Source organism: Scyliorhinus canicula, chromosome 23 (assembly GCF_902713615.1).
Source record: "Scyliorhinus canicula chromosome 23, sScyCan1.1, whole genome shotgun sequence".
Lineage (NCBI taxonomy): Eukaryota > Metazoa > Chordata > Chondrichthyes > Carcharhiniformes > Scyliorhinidae > Scyliorhinus > Scyliorhinus canicula.
Window position 1 is genome coordinate 3917060 of NC_052168.1, and position 24561 is coordinate 3941620.

At 50.6% G+C, this 24561-nt stretch overlaps 1 protein-coding gene across 3 annotated transcripts in view; it reads right to left on the reverse strand.

Moving 5' to 3' along the window:
- Positions 1-24561, reverse strand: part of cacna1ia (calcium voltage-gated channel subunit alpha1 Ia) — a 421890-nt gene that overhangs the window by 169984 nt on the left and 227345 nt on the right. For 2 of the 3 annotated variants that reach the window (XM_038783535.1, XM_038783537.1), the window contains exons 3-4: positions 6333-6444; positions 5392-5525 (exon numbers count right to left, since the gene is read on the reverse strand). In XM_038783535.1, coding sequence (XP_038639463.1) covers positions 5392-5525; positions 6333-6444 — 246 coding nt within the window. Of the gene's footprint in view, positions 1-5391; positions 5526-6332; positions 6505-12450; positions 12998-24561 lie in introns of those variants that run through there. The other variant, XM_038783536.1, reaches the window with a different exon arrangement.

The window sequence follows — 24561 nt, forward strand, 5'->3', positions numbered from 1 at the left end:
CCGAACAGACAGTGACCCGAGTTCGATTCCCGGCTTGGGTCACTGTCTGTGCGGAGTCTGCACGTTCTCCCCGTGTCTGCGTGGGTTTCCTCCGGGTGCTCCGGATTCCTCCCACAAGTCCCGAAAGACATGCTTGTTAGGTGAATTGGACATTCTGAATTCTCCCTCTGTGTACCCGAACAGGCGCCGGAGTGTGGTGACTAGGGGCTTTTCACAGTAACCTCATTGCGGTGTTAATGTAAGCCTACTTGTAACAAGAATGTTTATTCTTAAAAAAGAAAAGAAGTGGAGAGAAGGATCTGCTGATAGAGTGAGATGAAAAGAGATAGCAGAAGGCTCCTGTGGGCCATAAAAACCATGGAGCAGATGGGCCGAATGGCCTATTTCTGTGCTGTGGGCTTGATCAAATTCTCCATAATTGTATTGGTGACTGGTTATGTCAAAACATTAATTCAAAATGACTCCAATTCTCCACCTGCCCCTGTAGAATGAGCTGACTCTCTTCACCTTTCCGTGCATAAACAATCTGGCTGTCAATAAAGTTAAATTGTCCCAGTGATTGCCTCAATTATCTTTATTAATACTCCAGTTATTAAACACAACATGACACCTGTGAGACAGCACCGAACAGCTTGAGGCAGCAACAGGTTTCTCTCAAAATGAATAGGTCATATAACCTTGTCAGTTCCCCTCTTGGAGAATCTTGCCTGAAATCTACGGCGAGCAAGTAAATCACTCCCTCCGTGCGATGATGCAGCGCTCTGGGCTGGGGACCCTGCCTCTGATTTGCTTCAATCTGAGTCCACGGTTGTTTCCGTCCCCCGAGCTGGTGCCTCCAGAACGTGGTGCTGTCTTAAACAATCAGCATGTCTTAAGGGCTGTTGCTTGGTTATGGAAGAAGGTTCCTTCTGAATCGAACCAGACTGACAAAGAAATCCACAAACCGTCCCTTCGGCGCTCAAATCTCTGCTGTCAGGCAGCAGGGAAGGGCAGGACAGAATCCAGACCGACACTCGCAGTGTTTGTCACGTATAATCTTTCAGAAATGGCAAAGTGAATTACTGAGCAAACTTCCCAACGCACGTAAACACTGCACACTTTCTTCTGGAGTCTTTGCCCCATACCCCCACTACCGGCCCTTGGAAAGAGCACCCTACTTAAGCCCACAACTCCACCCTATCCATGCAACCCCCATAGAACAGTACAGCACAGAACAGGCCCTTCGGCCCTTGATGTTGTGCCGAGCCATGATCACCCTACTCAAACCCACGTATCCACCCTATACCCATAACCCAACAACCCCCCCTTTAACCTTACTTTTATTAGGACACTATGGGCAATTTAGCATGGCCAATCCACCTAACCCGCACATCTTTGGACTGTGGGAGGAAACCAGAGCACCCGGGAGGAAACCCACGCACACAGGGGGAGGACGTGCAGACTCCACACAGACAGCGACCCAGCCGGGAATCGAACCTGGGACCCTGGAGCTGTGAAGCATTTATGCTAACCACCATGCTACCCTGCTGCCCCATAACCTTTTTTTGTCACTCAGGGTAATTTATCACGGTCAATTCACTTAACCCTGCCCATCTTTCGGGACTTGTGGGAGGAAACCGGAGCGCCCGGAGGAAACCCACGCAGACACGGGGAGAACGTGCAGACTCTGCACAGACAGTGACCCAAGCCGGGAATCAAACCTGGGGCCCTGGCGCTGTAAAGCAGCAGCAGCAGTGTTAACCACTGTGCTACCGTGCCGCCCACATGATCTCCCAACTGCGCACCCCCCCCCCCCCCCCCCCCCCCCCGCCCCTCCTGCCATCGTTAAATCCTCACGCATTCAACTTTAATTGGATGAATCTTGACTGGCTTCTTTCGCTCCCCCACCCCCATGTTAATACTTCAACCCACAGGGCACGAAAAAACATTTTGCCAAACACAGTTCTTTTCTTTTTTTTTCTAAATCTAGAGTGCCCAATTAATTTTTTCCCAATTAAGCGACAATTTAGCGTGGCCAATCCACCTAACCTGCACATCTTTGGGTTATGGGGGTGAAACCCACGCAGACACGGGGAGAATGTGCAAACTCCACATGGACAGTGACCCAGAGCCGGGATCGAACCCGGGTCCTCGGCGCCATGAGGCAGCAGTGCTAACCACTGCGCCACCCTGCTGCCCTCACAGTAATGTTTCTATGGGGATTTTGCTATTTCCTACACGGAAGTGTAGAAGATTTTAGTTTAGACTAAAGTAACCCCCACCTAACATTTTTAGTTCAGGGCAGCATGGTCGGCAGAGGCTTGAAGGGCCGAAGGGCCTGTTCCTGTGCTGTGCATTTCTTTGTTCTTTGTTCTATGTTTTGTTCTTTGGAATCTAGGGCAATCCCGGAGAGTTGTCAACATTGGGCCTAACTCAGGCCCCCATTAACAGGGCCTGGCACCCAGTGTTTTGCCTCGCAGTCAATGTGGATTGGGATCTGAACCAGCCCCCTTGGTCATAGTTGGTGGGGGAGGGGGTCCCGCTTGGTCAGGCTGGTTTCCCCCTTCTTCTCCCTCCCTCCCTCTCCCCAGGGCTCCGTGTCCAATTGGCCTTCTCAAAACCAGAGAAAAAGCAGCGAAAATGCGATCAAAAAGGCCGTTCCCTCTTGTAGAAAACTGATGGAGGGGTTAGAGAGAAAGTTCTTTCTGCAGACGGGTACTGGAGCATGGAATATTTTACCACAGGAGCAGATAACACTGCACCTTTTCAAGGCAACGGTAGGTAAATATTTGAGGAAGAGGCAGACGCTGGCCTCCATGGCTGGAGTGGCGCAGTGGGATTAATTTAGGATTACTTTAGACTAAAAAAAACCCTGCACAGACACACGGAGCTGAATAACATCCTGCTGTTCTGTAAAACTTGCAAATTCGTTTGGGGGGATTAACTTTATTAAAGACTTGAACCAATATTGAACAAAGCACAAAGTTCAACACCTCGTCCTTTGCTGTCTGCAGTCTGTCAGGTCGAATTGTCTGCTCCATACCAATCATCTCATTGAGACATTGTTGAATTGTTGATGGAATGTCTGCAAATTTCCTTCCCAAAGCGAGATGGAACTATCATTTCTGCTTCCCATATTTAGCAATGCTATAGCCTCTAACTCATCCTTTTTATTCCCGGCCTTAACCAGGACATTGGATTCATGCCGCATTACATTCACCCCCACCATCTGGCCTGGGCTTACAAAATCCTACCAACTGTCCTGGCTTGAGACAATTCACACCTCTTTAATCTGCTCCATTTGGATCTGTAAAGACTTAATTACCGGCAAAGACTCGCATTCAAAGCATTGTCTTGCACCTTTGGCTTTGTCCATATATGTGTTTCTGGAACCCACCTCTTCATTCACCTGAGGAAGGAGCAGTGCTCCGAAAGCTAGTGTTTGAAACAAACCTGTTGGACTTTAACCTGGTGTTGTAAGACTTCTTGCTGTGCCCACCCCAGTCCAACGCCGGCATCTCCACATTATCCTTTTTATTGGCACAGCCTTGTCTCTAAGCTCCGGGAGTGCAAATCCCGTTCTCTCCCTCTCTCTCTTTGTCTGTTTTGCTTTTATCGGGCGGAATCTGCTTCTGAATTCCACACTGGATTGGAGAAATGCCCAGAGGCAGCTTCCATGCCCGCTCAGAGTGCTCGCAAATTTGGGAGGATGGCGGAGATGGGCTTTGTATTCAATTGCTGAGTTTGATTGGCTAGGCCTGGGTGCAGTCTCAGAGCAGGGTAAACAAAGCTGAAAGAGCTGGAAACAACAGCTGAGGTGTGGAGCAGACATTTTGAAACACTGTGCGTAAAACTTGTGATATATAAATGAAACAGCAGTGGGCACTGGAGCTGGATAGGCACTGCAAGGGACCTCCTTCGTGAAGCGGGCCTCTGATAAGGTTGGAATTTAAAGAATAAACTCTGCCCACGCATCGCCAAGGAGCCCTGAGGAAGGGGGCCCTTCACCCACCCATTCCCCCCCAGCCCGCACCCCCTACCACCAGGATGCTGTCAAACTGCAGCTGTGTTCAATGATGCTCCAGTAGTTGGCAGGAGTTGGGTTAAAGCCCGAGTCTATGTGAGTCTCCAGCAAGCCACCAGCAAGCTGCCTCCAGATGCCTCAGAGCTGGGCCCACAGTGGCAGGTCCGTCTATCACTGGGAAAACCCCGGCAATAGCCTCAAACAGCCTGTCAATGGACAGCCTCTGGTGGGCAGCCTCTCCTGATGAAGACCCACCTCAGGGAAGATCATCTGGAGGGCGCTAAATGTCAGCGATCTGACTCTTCAAAACTAATTCTGAAAATCCTCCCAGTCACATCATCAAATCTGCATGGTGGGACAGGGGGATTCAGTCCTCTCTGTCCCATTGTGATATACAGTTACTGAGCCACTCTGTCCAACCAGGCCTTTGCCAACGTGCAATCTCTCTCTCTTTTTAATTGGGTTTTCTGTCTCTGATTATTTAAGAGCTGATTGCAAAGTAGCTTCATTTTCTCATTGTTTCTCTCTGCGAACCTCTTCTTTCCTTACTGATTATCCACTCCTCCCACCCAATCAGAATCTGGTGTTTGATGGGGACAGTGTAGTTGGAGCTTTACTCTGTATCTAACCCTGTGCTGTACCTGTCCCGGGAGTGTTTGATGGGGACAGTGTAGTTGGAGCTTTACTCTGTATCTAACCCCGTGCTGTACCTGTCCTGGGAGTGTGTGATGGGGACAGTGTAGAGGGAGCTTTACTCTGTATCTAACCCCGTGCTGTACCTGTCCTATGAGTGTTTGGTGGTGAAATTTGTATCCTTATCTGGAGACCAGAGAACTCATGGAGTTTTTGAAATAAATGCGTCAATGAATAAGCAGAATGTGGTCCTGAGATAATCTCTGGGGCTGGTTTAGCTCACTGAGCTAAATCGCTGGCTTTTAAAGCAGACCAAGCAGGCCAGCAGCACGGTTCAATTCCGGTACCAGCCTCCCCGAACAGGCGCCGGAATGTGGTGACTAGGGGCTTTTCACAGTAACTTCATTGAAGCCTACTCGTGACAATAAGCGATTTTCATTTTTCATTTCATTTCATCTCTCAGCCAGTGTGTTTCACAGTCATGTTTCTCATCCAATGTCTTTGAAGGTTGGTTTGTTTGAAATCTTGACGAATTACGATAATATATTTGCCCAGATATTGCAGCTTTAAATGCAGGAACAGGAGAGAGATGGAGAGCGTGAAAGGCTTAGAGAGGAAGCTACATTTAATTTTAAATTTACACTCTCGGCTGTCAACAGTCCATAAGAAATAATTGCTCTGTTCATATAAATGCTAATTTGCATTCTGACTTTGACGTTAAGAGCTGAGATTACTTCAGCCCACCTCGCACTTACCCAGACATCACAATGAAAAAATCCAACCGGTTCCACGTGTCGCCAAGATAACACTTCTTCCCGACAATCCCCAGGGCAACCATCTTGACCACCATCTCCATGGCGAAGAAAACGAAGATGAAGTCGTCGAAAGCCTGGAAAAGTGATAGTTGGTTTAATTTGGCTTGGGTTCGTACTTTGGAGTTGGCCAACCTACCCTTAACTCGCTCTGCAAGGCCGGGGGTCACCGAGGCCAATAGCAGCTGTTAACTGGCCCCCTAACTCTCTAGTCCCCTCCGCGACCTGTCATTCTCACATCAAACGCATCCTCTTTGGGCAGGGGTTCCTTCAGCTGCCCTGGGGCCGAAGCTCAGTAATCCCCTCCCTAAACCTCTCCGCCCTCCCGCGCCATCTCCTGAAGATGCGTGTCAAACCTGTCCTCTTGAACTAAGGCTTCATCCACCTTCCCTCACGACTTCATGTCGCGTCTCGGTTTAACGACATTCCTGCTGCAAATCGCCTCGGGATGTTTTACTCTGTAAAATCTGCTTCGGAAATGCAAATTGTTGATGGCCACCTGTTATTTTCACCCCCTTGCATATTTCACTCCTTACGATCTTAAATCTTTCGTTTTAGTGGGAACAACGGAACAGAATATGACAAGAACCTCGCTACAATTGCGAGGATCGTCATATTCCATTCCAAATGTACTCTCTTTCTCTCCACAGATGCACCCAGATCAGTTAAGGATTTCCAGCACTTTTCATGTTTTTTATTTCGCATTTCCAGCACCTGCATCATTTTGCTGTTGTTTCCGTTCCGGTGCCCTTCCCACGACTAACATATCCAAGACTTTGCTTCATGAAGCTAGGGGCTGAGGTTTAGAAGCGGGGAGGGGGTCTCGGTAAGCACGCATGCACTTTGAGTTATTCAAAAAAAGCAAAGAAACTGAGATTTCCTACCTGCAAAATCCTACATCTGTCACTGGCACAATCTACGTCTTCACAAGGCTGGTACATTCCCAAGGTGACACAGTTGAGGATGATGACCAGCATGCTGACGTGCTCAAACCATGTTAGGAATGGAGTTAAGGAAAAGAAGTCAACAGGTCTGGCCTCGTGTGCAGAGTCAACACTGAGAAAAAATATCCTCTTCATCTGAAAAGCTGTTTGTTGCAATAAGACAGGTGTTTGTTCTTAAAGGGAGGGAGGTGATAATTATTGATTATTGGCAAAAGCAGCAGAGAGGGGAGGATTTTCTCTTGCACCGTGAGTTTTCTGTGGCCTGGAATGTGCTGCCCGAGAGATGGTGGAAGCAGATTCAACAGTAATCTTCCAAAGGGAAGGGAATAAATAACTCAAAGAGGCACCAATCTCCAGAGCTCCGGTTAAGGAGCAGGGGGGAGCGTGATTGATTGGACAGCTGTAGCCAAGAGCCAGCGCAGACACAAATGGGCCGAATGGACTCCTTCTGTGCTAAACCACTCTCCGGTTCGGTGAGCATTGCGCGAAGGACCTGTTTACCAGGCACTAGCCCAGTAGCTGGGATGGAGTCGGAAGACCATCCTTGAGCATCACCGTCCGCCGCCTGTCTGGCCTCTATTCCCTTTCCCAGGCACCAAAGAGGCTGATAAAGATCTTCAGCAAGCCCCCTGTCCCTTCGGGGGCCTTTGAGGGCACAGGAGAGAGGGGAAAATGAAGGAGAGACGTGGAAAGGAACAGGATTAAGGGCAGTAAAAGCACAAAAAAAAATGAATAAATAATAAAGAGCAGAGGAGCTAATTTGAATCAAAAATCAGAGAGAAATAACAGGGCAGTGGTGTATGTAAATGATCTCATTAGCTCAATGCAGTCATTAAATGTCTACCTAATTTTTGTTGAATGCAACCTTAATCGGGATATAGTTAGGAAGCAGCCTAAAGAGTGATGTGTGACGGCTAATATCAGAGAGCAGAAGCAGAATATAAATAGCATAACTAGCAGACGCACAAAGCCACACAGCACAAGATCAATTCCTGCAATAAATTCAAGATCCACTTAGTCCTGGGGCATCGAGTCAATGGGGAGAAATGGTTTAAAATGACAATGTTTGCTGCAGCCTCAGTGGCGTTTTAAAAATCAGCTCTTTTTTTCCCTCAAACACTTCCTTTGATAGTCATCAACAGCAGGAGTGTTCGATGAGACACAGGACGATAAGGTACCCCCCGTGGCAATGGGAGGAGTGGCTTCAATCCCCGTAGCTGATTGGGGAAGGAGATATCTGTCGCTCGGAGTTGCAATGTGCCTCAGTGGGTAATAATCATAGCAATGATCTTTATTCTTGTCACAGGTAGGCTCACATTAACACTGCGATGAAATTACTGTGAAAAACCCCTAGTCGCCACACTCCGGCGCCTGTTCGGGTACACAGTGGGAAAATTCAGAATGTCCAATTCTCCCAACAAGCACGTCTTTTGGGACTTGTGGGAGGAAACCGGAGCACCCGGAGGAAACCCACGCAGACACGGGGAGGACGTGCGGACTCCACACAGACAGTGGCCCAACGGGGAATCGAACCTGGGACCCTGACGCTGTGTAGCAACTGTGCTAGCCACTGTGGTACCGTGCCACCCTCCTGCCTTTGAGTCGGCAGAGCTGTTGAGTTTGTGCCCAGTCCGGTATCCTCAGCACAAGCTCCAGGCTGACTCTCTCAGAGCAGCACTGCAGAAATCCTGCACTGTCAGAGGTGCCATCTTTCACGCGATGTTAAAGTGAAGCCCTGTCTGGCAGTACGACCTTAAAGTGCCCAACAGTTATCCCCAAACCATTGTCACTAAAACAGTTTATCTGGACATTGCATCACTGCCGAACACCTTCGCTCAGTCCACAAGCAGGACCCTGACCTTCCTGTCGCTCGCCTTTTCAATTCACCGTCCCGTTCACATTTCAGCCCTTGGCAGACCTGCAAAGCTCCAACGCAAGCTGGACGAACAGAACCTTCGCTTCCGATTAGCCACTTTACACACTCCCGGCATCAACATAAGTTCAGACCATGAACTCTGACCCCCATTTTGAACTTTGACCCTCTTCCAAGTGCCGATCTGTATCTTGGCCTCATAGTTTTGCTTTCAGACAGTGCTGACCTTTATTCTGCTACTAACACCAACTCCAGAGCAAAGCTTTAGTCTTTAATACTATCAATACCGCTCCCTTTGGCTGGTGTTCCATGGCATCACAATCATTTAATCTCCCCTATTATTGACTATTATTGACTATTAAACTATTATTGACCTTCCCTTTTGCTCCACCTGCCCCGCCCCTTTTTCAAAAGCATAAAACCTGTCACACTTCCTCCTCTTTGCAGTTCTGAAGAAGAGTCACCGAATCATAGAACCCCGGCACAATGCCAAAGGAGGCCATTTGACCCATCACGTCTGCACCAACCCTCCAAAAGAGCACCCTACCCATGTCCACTCCCCTGTCCACCCCATCCTATCCCCTAACCTTCACATCCCTGGACACTAAGGGGCAATTTAGCATGGCCAATCCACCTAACCCGCCCATTTAGGCAGCAGGGTAGCATTGTGGATAGCGCAATCGCTTCACAGCTCCAGGGTCCCAGGTTCGATTCCCGGCTTGGGTCACTGTCTGTGCGGAGTCTGCACATCCTCCCCGTGTGTGCGTGGGTTTCCTCCGGGCGCTCCGGTTTCCTCCCACAGTCCAAAGATATGCAGGTTAGGTGGATTGGCCATGCTAAATTGCCCTTAGTGTCCGAAATTGCCCTTAGTGTTGGGTGGGGTTACTGGGTTATGGGGATAGGGTGGAGGTGTGGGCTTGGGTAGGGTGCTCTTTCCAAGAACCGGTGCAGACTCGATGGGCCGAATGGCCTCCTTCGGCACTGTAAATTCTATGAAATCTATGAAATCTTTCAACTGTGGGAGGAAACCGGAGTACCCGGAGGAATCTCACGCAGACACGGGGAGAACGTGCAGACTCCGCACAGACAGTTACCCGAGGGTGGATCGAACCCGGTTCCCTGGCGCAGTGCTAACCACTGTGCCACCGTGCCACCCATACGGACTCGGATTAATTCTATTTCTCTCTCTTCACAGACGCTGCCAAGCCGGCAGAATGATTCCACCATTTTCTGTTTTTATTTCAGGCTTCCATGGCCCACAGGATTCCTCTTTCAGGAATATCGGAGCAGGATTAGGCCATTCAGTCCATCGAACCTGCTCCACCAGTCAACTCGATCAGGCTGGTCAGTTTGCTGTGTGCGGGGCCTTGATGCCCTTAAACTGGTGGCTGCATTTCCTGCAATGGCGATTGCAATTCAACATGCGCTTTATTGACTGCAGGGCATCTTGGGATGCACAGAGGCCAGGAAAGGCACTGTAGAAATGCAAATTGCTCCTTTTCAGAAACTCTTATCCTTGTTTTCGTCACCTCAATGCTTCCCTATTCCACTGACCTGTCCGTCAACCAACATCCCTATGGTAGTATGACTAGGGGTATTACGGTACCTGGGAGTGTGAGCTGCCATTGGTGCAGAGGACTCGCTGCCCATTGGCCCAGGTATGTCATGTGCCTCTCAGCCGATTGGCTGAGAGGAAGGTAGCTCCGCCTATGAGGCGGGGTATAAGAACCCATGTTCCCCGGCAGTCAGCCATTCTTCTGTACGTCTGCTGCCGGGTCACTTCTTGCGTATTAAAGCCTATCGTTCGGACTTTATCTAGGTTTTGTGTCCATTGACTGTGCATCAATCCCTAAATTCAAGCTCAGCTGAATCTCTGCGGCCTCATATCCTGACCCGCTCCGACCTCCGCTCACACAGCGCCCAATTAGTCTTCACCCTCCACCGAGTCTATCCCATCAGGAGGGGGGCTTCTCTGGATTCTCCATTCTGGAGACCAAAGGCTGTGTTCTCCGGTTTTGAGGCCATGTCCGGAGACCCCAACACCGATGCTCCGAGTGGTGAGGGGCTAGCAGCTGCGTCACGTAAAACGCACGGCCTTCCCGATGTAAATGGCTGGAGAATTGCCGGGTCCGGGCACGCCGGCGGCCTGCAGCGGGCGCGCCGTGAAACATGGCGCCGGCCACGCGAGGACCCGACCTGCCAGATAGCCCCCCCCCCCGGACACCTCCCTTGCCAACCCCAGGCCTGCCCTCACCAGCCCCCCCCCCCAGCCCTCGCCGAAGCCCCCCGCCACCCTCCCCCCGGCCAGCAGCGTGGCTCCCCCCACCGACTGTGGCGATGCTGGACACAGTCCGCGGCCACCACGTCGGGTCCCCGACCACTGAGGCCACGCGTGCCCCACGCCGCTGGGAAATCAGCCCATCAGGGTGGAGCATTGGGGGGGGGGGGGTGGAGGGTGCCTTCAGCTGATGTCCTGAGGCTGCCCCAACCGCGTGCGGCGTACTCCCCGATGGTGCTGTTTTGGAGGGGACGGAGCGTCCGAAAACAGGCCCCCCCCCCCCGATTCGGTCGCAAACAGAGATTCTCGATCGCCGATTACAATATCAGTGCCGGGCAATGGAGAATCCCACCCCCACGTGCTCCCACCGCAGTGGAATCACTCCTGGTCTCCACTGGCACTGACAGGGGCGACCCAGGAGCAAATCTACGGGAGCTTGCAGGATTCCAGGAATCAGGCCTCCATTTTGAGCAGACAGGTGATACGGAGATCTGGAGGCTGCCCGGCCACCTCCACCCCCCCCCCCCCCCCCCCCCCCCCCCCCCCCCCCCCGCCACCACCACAGGAATAACGGGGTCACTCCCCACAACAAGTAGGGGCTGGTTTAGCACACTGGGCTAAATCGCTGGCTTTTAAAGCTGACCAAGGCAGGCCAGCAGCACGGTTCAATTCCCGTACCAGCTTCCCCGAACAGGCGCCGGAATGTGGTGACTAGGGGCTTTTCACAGTAACTTCATTGAAGCCTACTCGTGACAATAAGCAATTTTCATTTCATGTTTTCATTTCAAATACAGATGAAGGTGACCTGACCCTCCCACAACCCCCCCCCCCATGACCACCACCCCCCATCAATAGGCCTTCCCAATAGAGACCCCGAACAGAGACCCTCATCAGACCTCCCCCAGGCCGGAGGGTGTCCGGAGCATCGTCAGGGTTTTGGCCCTTCAGTCCGACTCTGGATTCTCTGCCGGACCGGGAGCCCTGCCGTGAGCGATGGAGAAGCCACACCCACCGTCAAAACTGCTCATACCTCCAAACATCAACCCTCCCGCATCTGTATACCCAAAATAATTGCTAACTACTTGCTGGGGTTAGAATTGCTGCCAGTAACAGGAGGAGTCCATTCAGCCCCTCAAGTATGTTCTGCCATTCTATTACACCATAGGATCATGGAATGATCCCTGTCCTGTACTTTTTGAAAGAGCTATCCAGTCTGAATATTACTGAAAAGAGAGACATGTTGCTGAAGCTTTTAGCCTTGCACTCATCAGGACCAAACACAACAATGCAAACAATCGCAACAATTGACACTACAAGCAAAAATCAGCATGATGCCAAAAACACCATGCTTAATCAGCCCCTACTAACAAAACCCCAAACTGTCCACATTTTAGATGCGATTCCTCGATTGGGCAGCACTCGCTGAACATTCCGAAGTGTGCTAATAGCTACACTTAGAACCATTTAAAGACAATCAGTCAAGCTCATATCTTGGCTCAGTTTCACTTGCTAGAAGCACCATACATTTATCCACAGAGGCCCGGTCTCTTCAAGCAAAATTATTTGTTTAAACCTAGCGTCTTTCTTGAATTACTCAGCACATCGGGGAGCCTATATTTCCCCTTTGCTATCGTCAGGGCAGCACATTGGCCAAACATAGTACATAGAACATACAGCGCAGAACAAGTCATTCGGCCCATCTAGTCTGCACCGACCCACTTAAGCCCTCACTTCCACCTTATCCCCATAACCCAATAACTCCTCCGAACCTTTTTGGACACTAAAGGCAATTTATCATGGCCAATCCACCTAACTTGCACGTCTTTGGAGCACCCGGAGGAAACCCACGGAGACATGGGGAGAACGTGCAGACTCCGCACAGACAGTAACCCAGCAGGGAATCGAACCTGGGACCCTGGCGCTGTATGTTCTGGATGCCAAATTCCGGGGTTGAACCAGGGACCTTTAGATCGGAGTCGACCTTCCAACCAATCAGCGCCCTTTTAACTTGTGGGATGAACAATTGTGATGCTTTGAAATTTGGCATTCTTGTATTTTCCCCGTCGAGTGCTGGACTAGAAAACTTCGGCTCCCTTTGCAACGATACTCAAGCTGTCCAATTATTCCTTCTGTCGTGTTGTCTCCCCACAGATCTGTAAAAGGCGCTCTCCCTTTATTTCCTTTTGTAAACCACAATTAACGGGGCCCCCACCTCCAGCTCTCTCAGATAGCTCATTCCAGACCTGAACAACTCGCGGCGCAAAAGAAATAAATCCCCCTCGCTCCCCACTGGGGCTTTGAAAGCCAATCACAGGATTTTACCGCAGACTTGGTTTTACTTATTCATTCAATTCGAACTGTTTATCCAGAGCTGAGCTGGAAATCAGTTTCCCAGCAATGAGATATTACCCCTAGGGCACACAGAGGCTGGCATCACGGAACTGACACAGTGAATGCGACATGGATCGAGCCTGAAGCTCAATTCTCCATGCTAACTCCTTAATGCCGTGCAGTGTTTCCACTTCAATTTAAAACCGTCTGAACTCGATAAGCAAACTCATCAACCTCTGCTCCTAACTTCCGCTCCCATTTTGTTAGACAGCCGACGCTGGTAATTATTCTGCCGTTGCCATTCATGCTTCCTCGAGAGCATCATTTGTCTCTTTACCTGTCCCATTATCATCCCATTTTATCTTCCCCCATCATCCCTTTAATCGCTCTAACTGGCCTCTGTTTTTGTTCTTTTCTCTCTCCCCCCACCCCACCCCACTCCCTTGTCTGCCTCTGCATCGGTTACAAACCATTTGAGGCTAGACAAGGCTCTGGTCAGACGCCATTTGGAGTATTGTGAGCAGTTTTGGGCCCCGTATCTAAGGAAGGATGTGCTGGGCCTTGGAATGGGTCCAGAGGGGGTTCACAAGAATGATCCCTGGAATGAAGAACTTGTCGTATGAGGAACGGTTGAGGACTCTGGGTCTGTACTCGATGGAGTTTAGAAGGATGAGGGGGGATCTTATTGAAACTTACAGGGTACTGCGAGGCCTGGATAGAGTGGACGTGGAGAAGATGTTTCCACTTGTAGGAAAAACTAGAAGCAGAGGACACAATCTCAGACTAAAGGGACGATACTTTAAAACAGAGATGAGGAGGAATTTTGTCAGCCAGAGGGTGGTGAATCTGTGGAACTCTTTGCCGCAGAAGGCTGTGGAGGCCAAATCACTGAGTGTCTTTAAGACAGAGATAGATAGGATCTTGATTAATAAGGGGAGCAGGGGTTATGGGGAGAATGGGGATGAGAAAAATATCAGCCATGATTGAATGGCGGAGCAGACTCAATGGTCCGAGTGGCCTAAATCTGATCCCATGTCATATTGTCTTATCTCTAAACCTCCCCAGTCCTGATGCCAGGTCATTGAGTATTCCAAGCATTTTCCTTCCATTGTTTCAGATTTGCAGCCTCCACAGGATTGGTTCAGCATTGGCCTTTACCTCAATCCTTTGTTCCAAATTAATAATTTTACTGGTATTTTGGGTTGAACCAGTTAAGAACTCGAGTCAATGACGGTGTAGTTATCGGGACGATCCATCCTGTCATTAAATTCCGCAAAGAATGGGGCGGGTCTCCAGATTTTGGAACTGTTCCCCGCACACCGCGCAATGCTTAGCACTGCTGCCTCACCGCGCCAGGGGCCCGGGTTCAATTCCGGCCTCGGGTGACTGTCTGTGTGGAGCAGTCCCGTGTCTGCGTGGGTTTCCTCCGGGTGCTCCGGTTTCCTCCTACAGCCCAAAGATCTGCAGGTTAGGTGGATTGGCCCTCAGTGCCCGTACCTGTGCAGCTTAATTCCCAGGAAGAGAGGGCGATACCATCAGTGCAGGTTGGGTGGGGTTACGGGGATAGGCCTCTCCCGCCGGCGTGGATTAAACCACCTACCTGACCGGCGGGATTGGCGGCGCAGGCGGTCTCCGGGGTCCTGGGGGGCGGGGGGGGGCGCGGGGCAATCTGACCCAGGAAGGTGCCCCCACTGTGGCCTGGCCCGTGATCGGGACCCCCCCTCCCCTGTGCATGCGCCGGGATGACGTCAGCAACCGCTGACACTACGGCGCACGCGCGGACGTACGCCGGCCGGCGAAGTCCTTTCGGCCCCGGCTGGCGTGGCGCCGAAGGCCGTTCACGCCAGCCGGCGGAGTGGGAACCTCGCCTTCAAGCCCCTGATGTGGGACTAATTAGATAGTTCTTCTGATTGAGGGGCCAAATGGCCTCCTCGTGCGCTGGAAGATTCCAAGGGCATTCAGATCTCTGTGTTCATCATTTCTTGAGTTATGGTTGCAATCAGCGGAATATATACTGTCTTCGAAATAACGATGATTAAAATAAAAATCAATGTTAGCTCTAACTCCTGATGTGCGATGCACACTGATTCCTGAAAGCGCCAGCGGGAACGTCATAAAATACAACGGCTTCCAATTTAATTCAGGAAACACTATTTCAACATTGCAATAACTAAATGGATTTAATCGGATTGTGTTTTTGTTAACAGAGAGGCCGGGACATTCACAATGCTGCCAAGTAACTCGACTGAGCAGAGTTTAGAAAAAATAGAGGAATGTGTGAGGGTGGCACACTGGCACAGTGGTTAGCACTGTGGCTTCACAGCGCCAGGGCCGCGGGTTCGATTCCCGGCTTGTGTCACTGTCTGTGCGGAGTCTGCACGTTCTCCCCGTGTCTGCGTGGGTTTCCTCCGGGCGCTCCGGTTTCCTCCCACAAGTCACGAAAGACATGCTGTTAGGTGAATTGGACATTCTGAATTCTCCCTCTGTGACCCGAACAGGTGCCGGAATGTGGCGACTAGGGACTTTTCACAGTAACTTCATTGCAGTGTTAATGTAAGCCTACTTGTGACACTAATAAAGATTCTAAGATCAGGAAATGGAGATTGTTGACACTTCACCGGCCTGAATTTTAAAAGCTCGACAGTTCGGGGCTGGTTTAGCACAGTGGGCTAAACAGCTGGCTTGTAATGCAGAACAAGGCCAGCAGCGCGGGTTCAATTCCCGTACCAGCCTCCCCGAACAGGCGGCGGAATGTGGCAACTAGGGGCTTTTCACAGTAACTGCATTGAAGCCTACTTGTGACAATAAGCGATTGTTATTATTATTATGGGATGTGCGGTACGCCGAAGAAGGTGAGGATATGTTCGTCCAGCAACTGCGTTGCGCTCGTTTAACAGGAGTCGCGCGGGCACCCAAGGGTCCAAAACGGCCATGGGAAGGAGTCGACCAGTCCAGTGTGGTGGCCGCCGTATCGGGGGGTGGGGGGGGGGGGGGCGACATGTGGTGACCGCTGGTCATCCGACCAGGAGTCTCCAAACCATTTCCTGATCATTAGTCACCTCAGTTCGATGTGGAGCAATGGGGGCCCGGAAGGGGGTGAGAGGGTGGTGTTGAAGTGGGGGGGAAGAGTGGAAATTGCCACCTCCACTCCCCAGTCCCTGACACCACCTCCACTTGTGCGGGAGGGACTTTCAGTTGGGCGAGAAGCGTGGGGAAGTCAACCTGGGACGCGAAGCGAATTTCGCATCCCACCATTCCCTGGCCAGAATTCCAACACGTCGCCAGGCAAGTCGGTTAGGGCTCCAGTTGCTGCGGCGCAGGCCTTGACCTGGTTGGGATGAGTGTTTTGATAAAAACGCACGGTAATGAGATTGAACAGAAGCTAAACCCTTAATTAAAACCCGTAATGAGCTTGTCTCCAGATCAGGAGCTGCAGCTTTTAAGAACATTAACCGGGCATTTACACCAAGGTGCATGTCATGGAATGTAGTATTTCTGTCCAAAATGAGATTTACTCATTCAACGCTGGAGAATCAGTATCAGAAATAGCCTGAAGATTACATTGTAGGAGGCGTCTACATCTGGCAAATTGCTATAAACTAAAACCTTCTTACATTGTGTGAGTTACATGTGACCACTCTTAGAAATTTTACAAGTGGGCGCATTTTCAACTGTTAATTTCTTTCAGCTGTAGCCACAGCGAGAGGGTAACACTCACCTCAATGTCAGGAATGTATGAGTTCATGCTCGACTACAAATGCCAGACTGACAATCCAATGCAGTACTGAGGGAGTGCTGCACTGTCAGAGGGTCAGTACTGAGGGAGTGCTGCACTATCAGAGGGTCAGTACTGAGGGAGTGCTGCACTGTCAGAGGGTCAGTACTGAGGGAGTGCTGCACTGTCAGAGGGTCAGTACTGAGGGAGTGCCGCACTGTCAGAGGGTCAGTGCTGAGGGAGTGCCGCACTGTCAGAGGGTCAGTACTGAGGGAGTGCCGCACTGTCAGAGGGTCAGTACTGAGGGAGTGCTGCACTGTCAGAGGGTCAGTGCTGAGGGAGTGCCGCACTGTCAGAGGGTCAGTACTGAGGGAGTGCCGCACTGTCAGAGGGTCAGTACTGAGGGAGTGCTGCACTGTCAGAGGATCAGTACTGAGGGAGTGCTGCACTGTCAGAGGGTCAGTACTGAGGGGGTGCTGCACTGTCAGAGGGTCAGTACTGAGGGAGTGCCGCACTGTCAGAGGGTCAGTACTGAGGGAGTGCCGCACTGTCAGAGGGTCAGTACTGAGGGGGTGCTGCACTGTCAGAGGGTCAGTACTGAGGGAGTGCTGCAGTGTCAGAGGGTCAGTACTGAGGGAGTGTGGTACTGTCAGAGGGTCAGTACTGAGGAAGCGCTGATAGGCTACATTTTGGGTGAAACGTTAAGACCATTAGACATCGAAGCAGAATTGGGCCACTCGCCCCATCAAGTCTGCTCCGCCATTCAATCATGGCTGATATATTTCTGATCCCCTTTCTTCTCCTTCTCTTCGTAACCCCTGATCCTTTATTAATCAAGAACCTATCAATCTCTAAACCGAGGTTGCACTGCTACGTCAGTCGATAAAGTCTCCACTCTTGTTGGAGAGTACGGGCGATCTCCCCAGTCTTTAGCCAAATATTCCTTTCTCAACCAAAATTGGCAAAGGACAAAATTAGCCCCGCCTTCACCCCCTTGCTGTCTGTGGGATCATTTGTTCAAAACGGTTCTATTTCTTGCCTAGCGGCAAACTCCATCTGAGGTATTAAGAAGCTTCCGGGCGGTTGTAAGACAACCGTTAACGCAAGTCCTTCCGCCGTTTCTCCCGCGATGCGTTTCAACAGCCGCCGTGACGGTGAGGAATGAGCTGCCTAATTGTGCGCGGCCTCCACAAACCGAACCGTCCTGGGGAGCCCGCCTTCCTGAACTTGCGTCTTGTCCCCCAGCCCGTTGTTCCCCGTCTCTCCGGCTCCAAAAGCCTCGGAAAATATCGGAAGAATTAGCAGGAGAAGGAACTCAGACAGGCAGCAAATTACAGTTATTGAAAAAATTTAATCACAATATCAAAATTTGGCATGTCTCGGTGTGCCTTTTGTTTCTATGGCGACAATTACCACACACTTCGTCCGTCACAGCGCAAGATCTAGCTGTGGAAATATTAATACTGCAACTTCATTAATTTTTCTGCCGAGTGGCACAGTGGAGGTCGTCACAGTTCGTTCTTCAATCCCGATTCCTGACACGTCACATGAAGCGGCAACTCTTCAATATTCCTTGTATAGGTTGGTTCCGAGGAATGAAACGTAGGTTTTGTTTAATATTGAGATGTTTCCTGAAGGACGCAGTCTTTCATTCTCCTGCGCGCATCCGTTCCCTGTGTCACGATCGAACGCGAGAATTCGGGACCCGGCGGAGGCCACTCGGCCCCTCGCGCGTGCTCCTCTGATTCGTGGGCATCAACTGGTTCTCAATCACGCCACTATTGGTGGCCGTGCCTTCGGCTGCCCGGGCGGCTAGCTCTGGAATTCTCTCTGCAAATCCCTCCTCCCTCTAGTGGCATTTAAGATGCTCATTAACACCCAACACGTGGACGAATCCTGAGGTCCTTTGTCCCAGTATATCATTAAATGGCTCATGTCAAATCTTGTTTGAGAAACACTCCAGTGAGTGGGTGTTTTGCTCTGTTAAGGATACAAGATATTTGCCAATTTAAAAAAAAACTTGTTCATGGGATGGCGGGCGTCGCAGTATTTATTGCCCATCCCTAATTGCCCTCGAGGGGGCAGTGAAGAGTCAACCACATCGCTGTGGGTCTGGAGTCACGTGTAGGCCAGACCGGGTAAGGCCAACAGATTTCCTTCCCTAAAGTGAACCAGATGGGTTTTTATGACAATCGACAATGGTTTCATGGTCATCCTCAGACTTTTCATTCCAGATTTTTATTTAATTCAAATTCCACCGTCTGCCGAGGTGGGATTGGAACCCGGGTCCCCAGAGTGTGACCCTGGGTTTCTGGTTTACTAGTCCAGTGGCAATACCACCCGGCCTCCGCTTGAATTTTTGTTGTGGCCCTGTAAATATACTCGCCTTCATTCTCTCCTGAAGGTGCCGATGGTCAATACAACTACAACCTGCATTTGTATAGCGCACACTGAGACTCATCATGAGTACACGGGCGAGGGGTGGGGTTGGAGTCACACGGGCTGGAGCAGAGGTGGGGGGAGAGAGCGTAGACAATGGCCGGAGTTCTCTGGACCTTGGGGTTCGCTGTTCCCGATGGCAACGCACACGCCCCCCCCCCCCCCCGGCCCGGGGGGCTCCCCGGCGGCGTGGGGTGTCTTCAAACGGGAAATCCCACTGACAGCAGCGGGAGCAGAGAGTCCCGCCGCCAGCGAGCGACGTGTCGCCGAGATGCACACGGCTGGAAGGCCGGAGAAGCCGGTCCAATGACTTTGGTTGTTCAAATGTTTAATTGCAGAACGTTTCAGCCAATCCAGCACATGGGCCTGGGTACCTGGACAGCAAGAAGTCTTACAACACCAGGTTAAAGTCCAACTGGTTTGTTACAAACACCAGCTTTCGGAGCACTGCTCCTTCCTCAGGTGAATGGAGGAGGAGGAGCAGTGCTCTGAAAGCTGGTGTTTGTAACAAACATGTTGGACTTTAACCTAGTGTTGTAAGACTTCTTACTGTGCTCACTCCAGTCCAACGCCGGCATCTCCACATCATGGGTGTCTGGAGTTAGTGGAGTGGAGGGATTGAGAAGGTGGTTCTGGTTGGATGGTGTCATCATTCAGTGGAGATTGATGACACCAAAGGTGTGTCTACAGGCTGCTGACCAAACAATAGATTCCACCAGCCGCACTGTTTTGCTTATTTTACCAAATGATAGTGTTTGTAGAACCTTGTTCACAAATTAAACAAATTAGGCCTGTTTCTGTTAGAATTTAGAAGGTTAAGGAGTCATCTGATCGAAATCTTCTAAATATTAACAGGGAAAGACAAGGTGGATAAAGATAAACTGTTTCCACTGGGTGGAGATTCTAAAACTAGGCGGCACAGTCTAAACATTAGGACCAGTCCGTTCAGGAGAGATGTTGGGAAGAACTTCTTCACTCAAAGGGTGGCAGAGGTTTGGAACTCTCTCCCACACACGGCAGCTGAAGCTGGAACAGTTGCTCATTTTCAATCTGAGATAGATTTTTGTTGAGCAAAGATATTGAGGGATGTTGGCCCAAGGCAGGAGTTCGGTCACAGATCAGCCGCAATCTCACTGAATGGCGGGACAGGCTGGAGGGGCTGAATGGCCTCCTCCTGGGCGGGATTCTCCCAACGGGAGTCTGTGCAGCCGCCTGAGTTAAAACCGGAATGTTTTACTCCGGCACCGGCGGCCGTTCCCAGACCCCTAGTCTCCCCCCTCCGTGGGGCTAGCAGGGGCGCCGCGTGTTTTACGGGGGCGGGACCTCGGCGCGGTGTCAGAGACCCAGCGCCACGTAAAAGATGCGGCGCCTTGGATCCCGCGCATGCGCAGTTGGGCCGGCGCCAACTAGCGCATGCGCGGTGGCCGTCCTCCCCCTAGGCCGCCCCGCACCAACATGGCGGATGGATCCAGGCTCGCCGCTGGAAGACAGGAGGCCCGCCGACCGAGAGGCCGGCCCGCCGATCGGTTGGTCCTGATTGCGTACCAGGTCACTCCAGAGGGCCTCCCCGGGAACAGAGCCCTGCCCCCCCCTCCTCTCCCCTCCCCTCCCCCTCCCCCCTACCCCCTACCCCCCACAGGCCACCCCCCAAGCTTTCGCGATGAGTACCCGCCGGTAGCGACCAGGTGTGGACGGCACCGGCGGGACTAGACCGTTTACGCGCGGCCACTCGGCCCATTCGGGCCGGAGAATCGCCGCTTGCCGTTCGAGGCGATTCTCCGAGCGGCCTGGCGCGATACGTGCGCCGCTGGTTTCGGGGGGGGTGGGAGAATCGTGTGCGGGGGTCGGGGCGGTGTGGCACGATTCGCACGGTGATTCTCCCACCCGGCCCGGGGGGGGGGGGGGGGGGTGGAGAATACCGCCCCCTGTTCCAATGTTCAAGGTAAGAATTAGAAGTTTTTTTTAGTCATTCGTGGGATGTGGCTGTCGCTGGGGCAGGGCCTGCATTTGTTGCCCATCCCTAATTGCCCTTGAACTGAGTGTCTCACTCGGCCATTTCAGAGGGGGGCAGTTAAGAGTCAACCACGCTGCTGTGGGTCTGGAGTCACATGTAGGCCAGACCGGGTAAGGACGGCAGATTTCCCTCCCTAAAGGGCATTAGCGAACCAGATGGGTTTTTAACGAGAGTCGATGATAGTTGTCATGGTCCCCATTACCGAGACGGCCTTTTTTCCCCCCAGGTTTTATTAATTGGATTGAAATTCCACTAGTTGACGTGATGGGATTTGAACCCGTTTATTTGTCTGGGCCTCTGGGTTGCTATTCCATTGACAATACCGCTCCTTGTGTGTCTTGAATACACGGGCTTTACAGAATTGGATGCAGTTGAGTAGAGAATGAAGATTTGGCACAAAAGACAAAATCAAGCTCCTCTGATAGAGGTGGTGCGGGAGCATCACAGGAGGTCAGAGGAGATTATCAGGGCAAGGATGGCAATAGACGAAGAGGATAAACTAGAGTCCGTTTGCCTCAGTCCTGAATGAGCGGGTTTGAGGGGTTAGCCTTACCACGAGGATTGAGCACATAATGCAGTACGGAGAGCCTGCCACATTTTGGATAAGGAGCTAAACTGAAGCCCCATCGGGTCTCTTAGATGGACATAAAGGATCTAACTACACTATTGGACTAAAATTCTTGGCCAATATTCCTCCCTCAGGCAACATCACCAAAAACAGATTGCCTCCTCATTCAGTGATTGTTCCATGTTGGAAGTTGCTACATGCATATATATCTCTGTGTAATGAGAAGTACCCACCGATTACAAAGCCCATTTGAGACGGTTTAATGATGTGCAATGCACAGTACAAATGAAAGTTCATTCACACCGCTGCCTCTGGTTCCCCTGAATCAGCCGCTACACGAAAAATAAAAGAAGATGCCCTTAATGAACAGTCAGAGAATGGGGGGGATGTTTAATCCAATCTGACTCTTTGCAATAATGTGATTCTGAAAATAGCACTCTAATGGAAAGTCTCCTCTTTAAAGGACCTCTGTTGGAAGATGTTGAGCTGGTGATGCTTAGCAGTGAGAATGAATGTGCCAACATATTTGATGTTGGATCTGAAGACTTCAAGCTGATTAAGATACCAGGCCAAGCACTCATAATAACAATTAGTATCTGGGACAATAAAGAGGATAAGTCAATGTTCGCAGGTTAAGAACTCCTATTATTAATGCTCTTGAGCCTTTTCTTAAAAACTCTTAGCGCACATCTGAAGTCAATGTACACGCTCAGAATCAGGTTGCTGCTGTTCAATAAACGGTGCCATTCTAAATCTGAATTGCTCACCTTTTCTTGGTTCTATTTGTAAAGCTGACTGCACCCACACAAGCACCTCGGCGGGTACAGCACCGGCTCCATACAGTCTGCCCTGTTGGGGGCACCAATCATTGCCTTGATCAATGGACACGGGCCACGCATTCTTAAATCCCCAATTCACATTCCCAGCAATATAACCTGCATAACATCACTTCCCACCACCCTTTCCCCCCCTCCCCCCTCCCCCATATCTCTTGGAGAGATCCTATCATATAATTGGAGCCAAAATTGGCTTTCACCTGCTTTATGGCCACGCAAAACAATAGCCGTCCAACTGGGGCTGCACAGTAGCATAGAACCAGGGACCCGGGTTCAATTCCAGACTGTCTGTGCGGAGTTTGCACTTTCTCCCCGTGTCTGCGCGGGTTTCCTCCGGGTGCTCCGGTTTCCTCCCGCAGTCCAAAGATGTGCAGGTTAGGTGGATTGGCCATTGCTAAATTGCTCCTTAGTGTCCAAAAGGTTATGTGGGGTCCAATGCCTTCTTTCCGTGAAACTCATTGATTTGTAGGGAAGTCTGTAACCTGATCTCAAAAGGGCTTCCTTCGCCATCTTCCCCATGGCTAAAGGAAACACATTAAACTTGCATCCAGCTACCTTCAACACCTTTCTGGGACTTTGGGATGCTCAAGGTTTACTCATTGCAAACTCAAGGACTACTGTCATCGCCTCCAAGCATAAATAACTTGCACCTGCTTCTCAGTAAAACAATCTAAACCTTCCTTTGATTTCTAATCCCAGAGCTGAAGGGGTTGGATTATGAGGAGAGGTTGAGTAGACTGGGACTGTACTCGTTGGAATTTAGAAGGATGAGGGGGGATCTTATACAAACATATAAAATTATGAAGGGAATAGATAGGATAAATGCGGGCAGGTTGTTTCCACTGGCAGGTGAAAGCAGAACTAGGAGGCATAGCCTCAAAATAAGGGAAAGTAGATTTAGGACTGAGTTTAGGAGGAACTTCTTCACCCAAAGGGTTGTGAATCTATGGAATTCCTTGCTCAGTGAAGCAGTTGAGGCTCCTTCATTAAATGTTTTTAAGGTAAAGATAGATAGTTTTTTGAAGAATAAAGGGATTAAGGGTTATGGTGTTCGGGCCGGAAAGTAGAGCTGAGTACACAAAAGATCAGCCATGATCTGATTGAATGGTGGAGCAGGCTCAAGGGGCCAGATGGCCGACTCCTGCTCCTAGTTCTTATTTTCTTATGTTACTGGGTTAGGGGGATAGGATGGAGGCTTGGGCTTAAGTGAGGTGCTCTTTCCAAGGGCCAGTGCTGACTCGATGGGCTGAATGGCCTCTTTCTCCACTGTAAATTCTACGAACTGTGTGACTCAGGGTTTGCCTGAAACTGGGTTTCAGGTCAATCATCTGAGTGAGCTCTTGGCCCTTGATCTCTCAAACTATAACTGCGGACTTTTTAATGTAACCAAAACAGAGGTCACCCTGTTTCCTGGGGGATTACTGAAGTAAATCCCTCCAAAACCCCCCAACTCTCGCTCGCTATTTGACTGGGATCATGCAGCTTTGCCCCCACCCCCTGGGGGTTTGGATTAGACTGTGTGGACACGCGGGCGACGAGGAAACATGACATCCGGCAGCAGACAGGTGTCAGCCCCAAGTTGTGTGATGCTTTGGAAAACATACCCCACACTGCCACCTAGCTTGGATGTCCCGACAATAATTAATCAACTGCCTGGTCACAATGCAGAGTAACAAGGCCATAGAAAATGCAAACCAGACTACTGGGGGGGAGTGGGGGGGGAGGTTGTTTCCAATAAAAAACACACAACTCCTTTTAATTCCCCTTTTAATTGTCATTTTTCTGCCTCAGAGATTAATCTTCAATTCCAGTTGCCTGCAGGTTTGACAACCCATACGCTGACCATCTAAATCATGGAAGTGCCGATCACACAGTTGAGTTGTTCAAGCTGCAAGGGATTCCTGTCCATTCCCCAGGGCAGAGCACGTCTTGCAACAGCAGCTGTGGGTTGCAGGGAGCCAATGGAACGGTTTACTTAGCTGGGCAAAAAAATGCTTCAAGTGTTGCGTTAACTGCGTAGGAACTTCAGTTAATTAATAAAGGTACGGAATATTCTCGGGGTCTCAAATCCCATTGGAGGTCGACGACGTTCTCGGTAAATAGCCAGACATGATG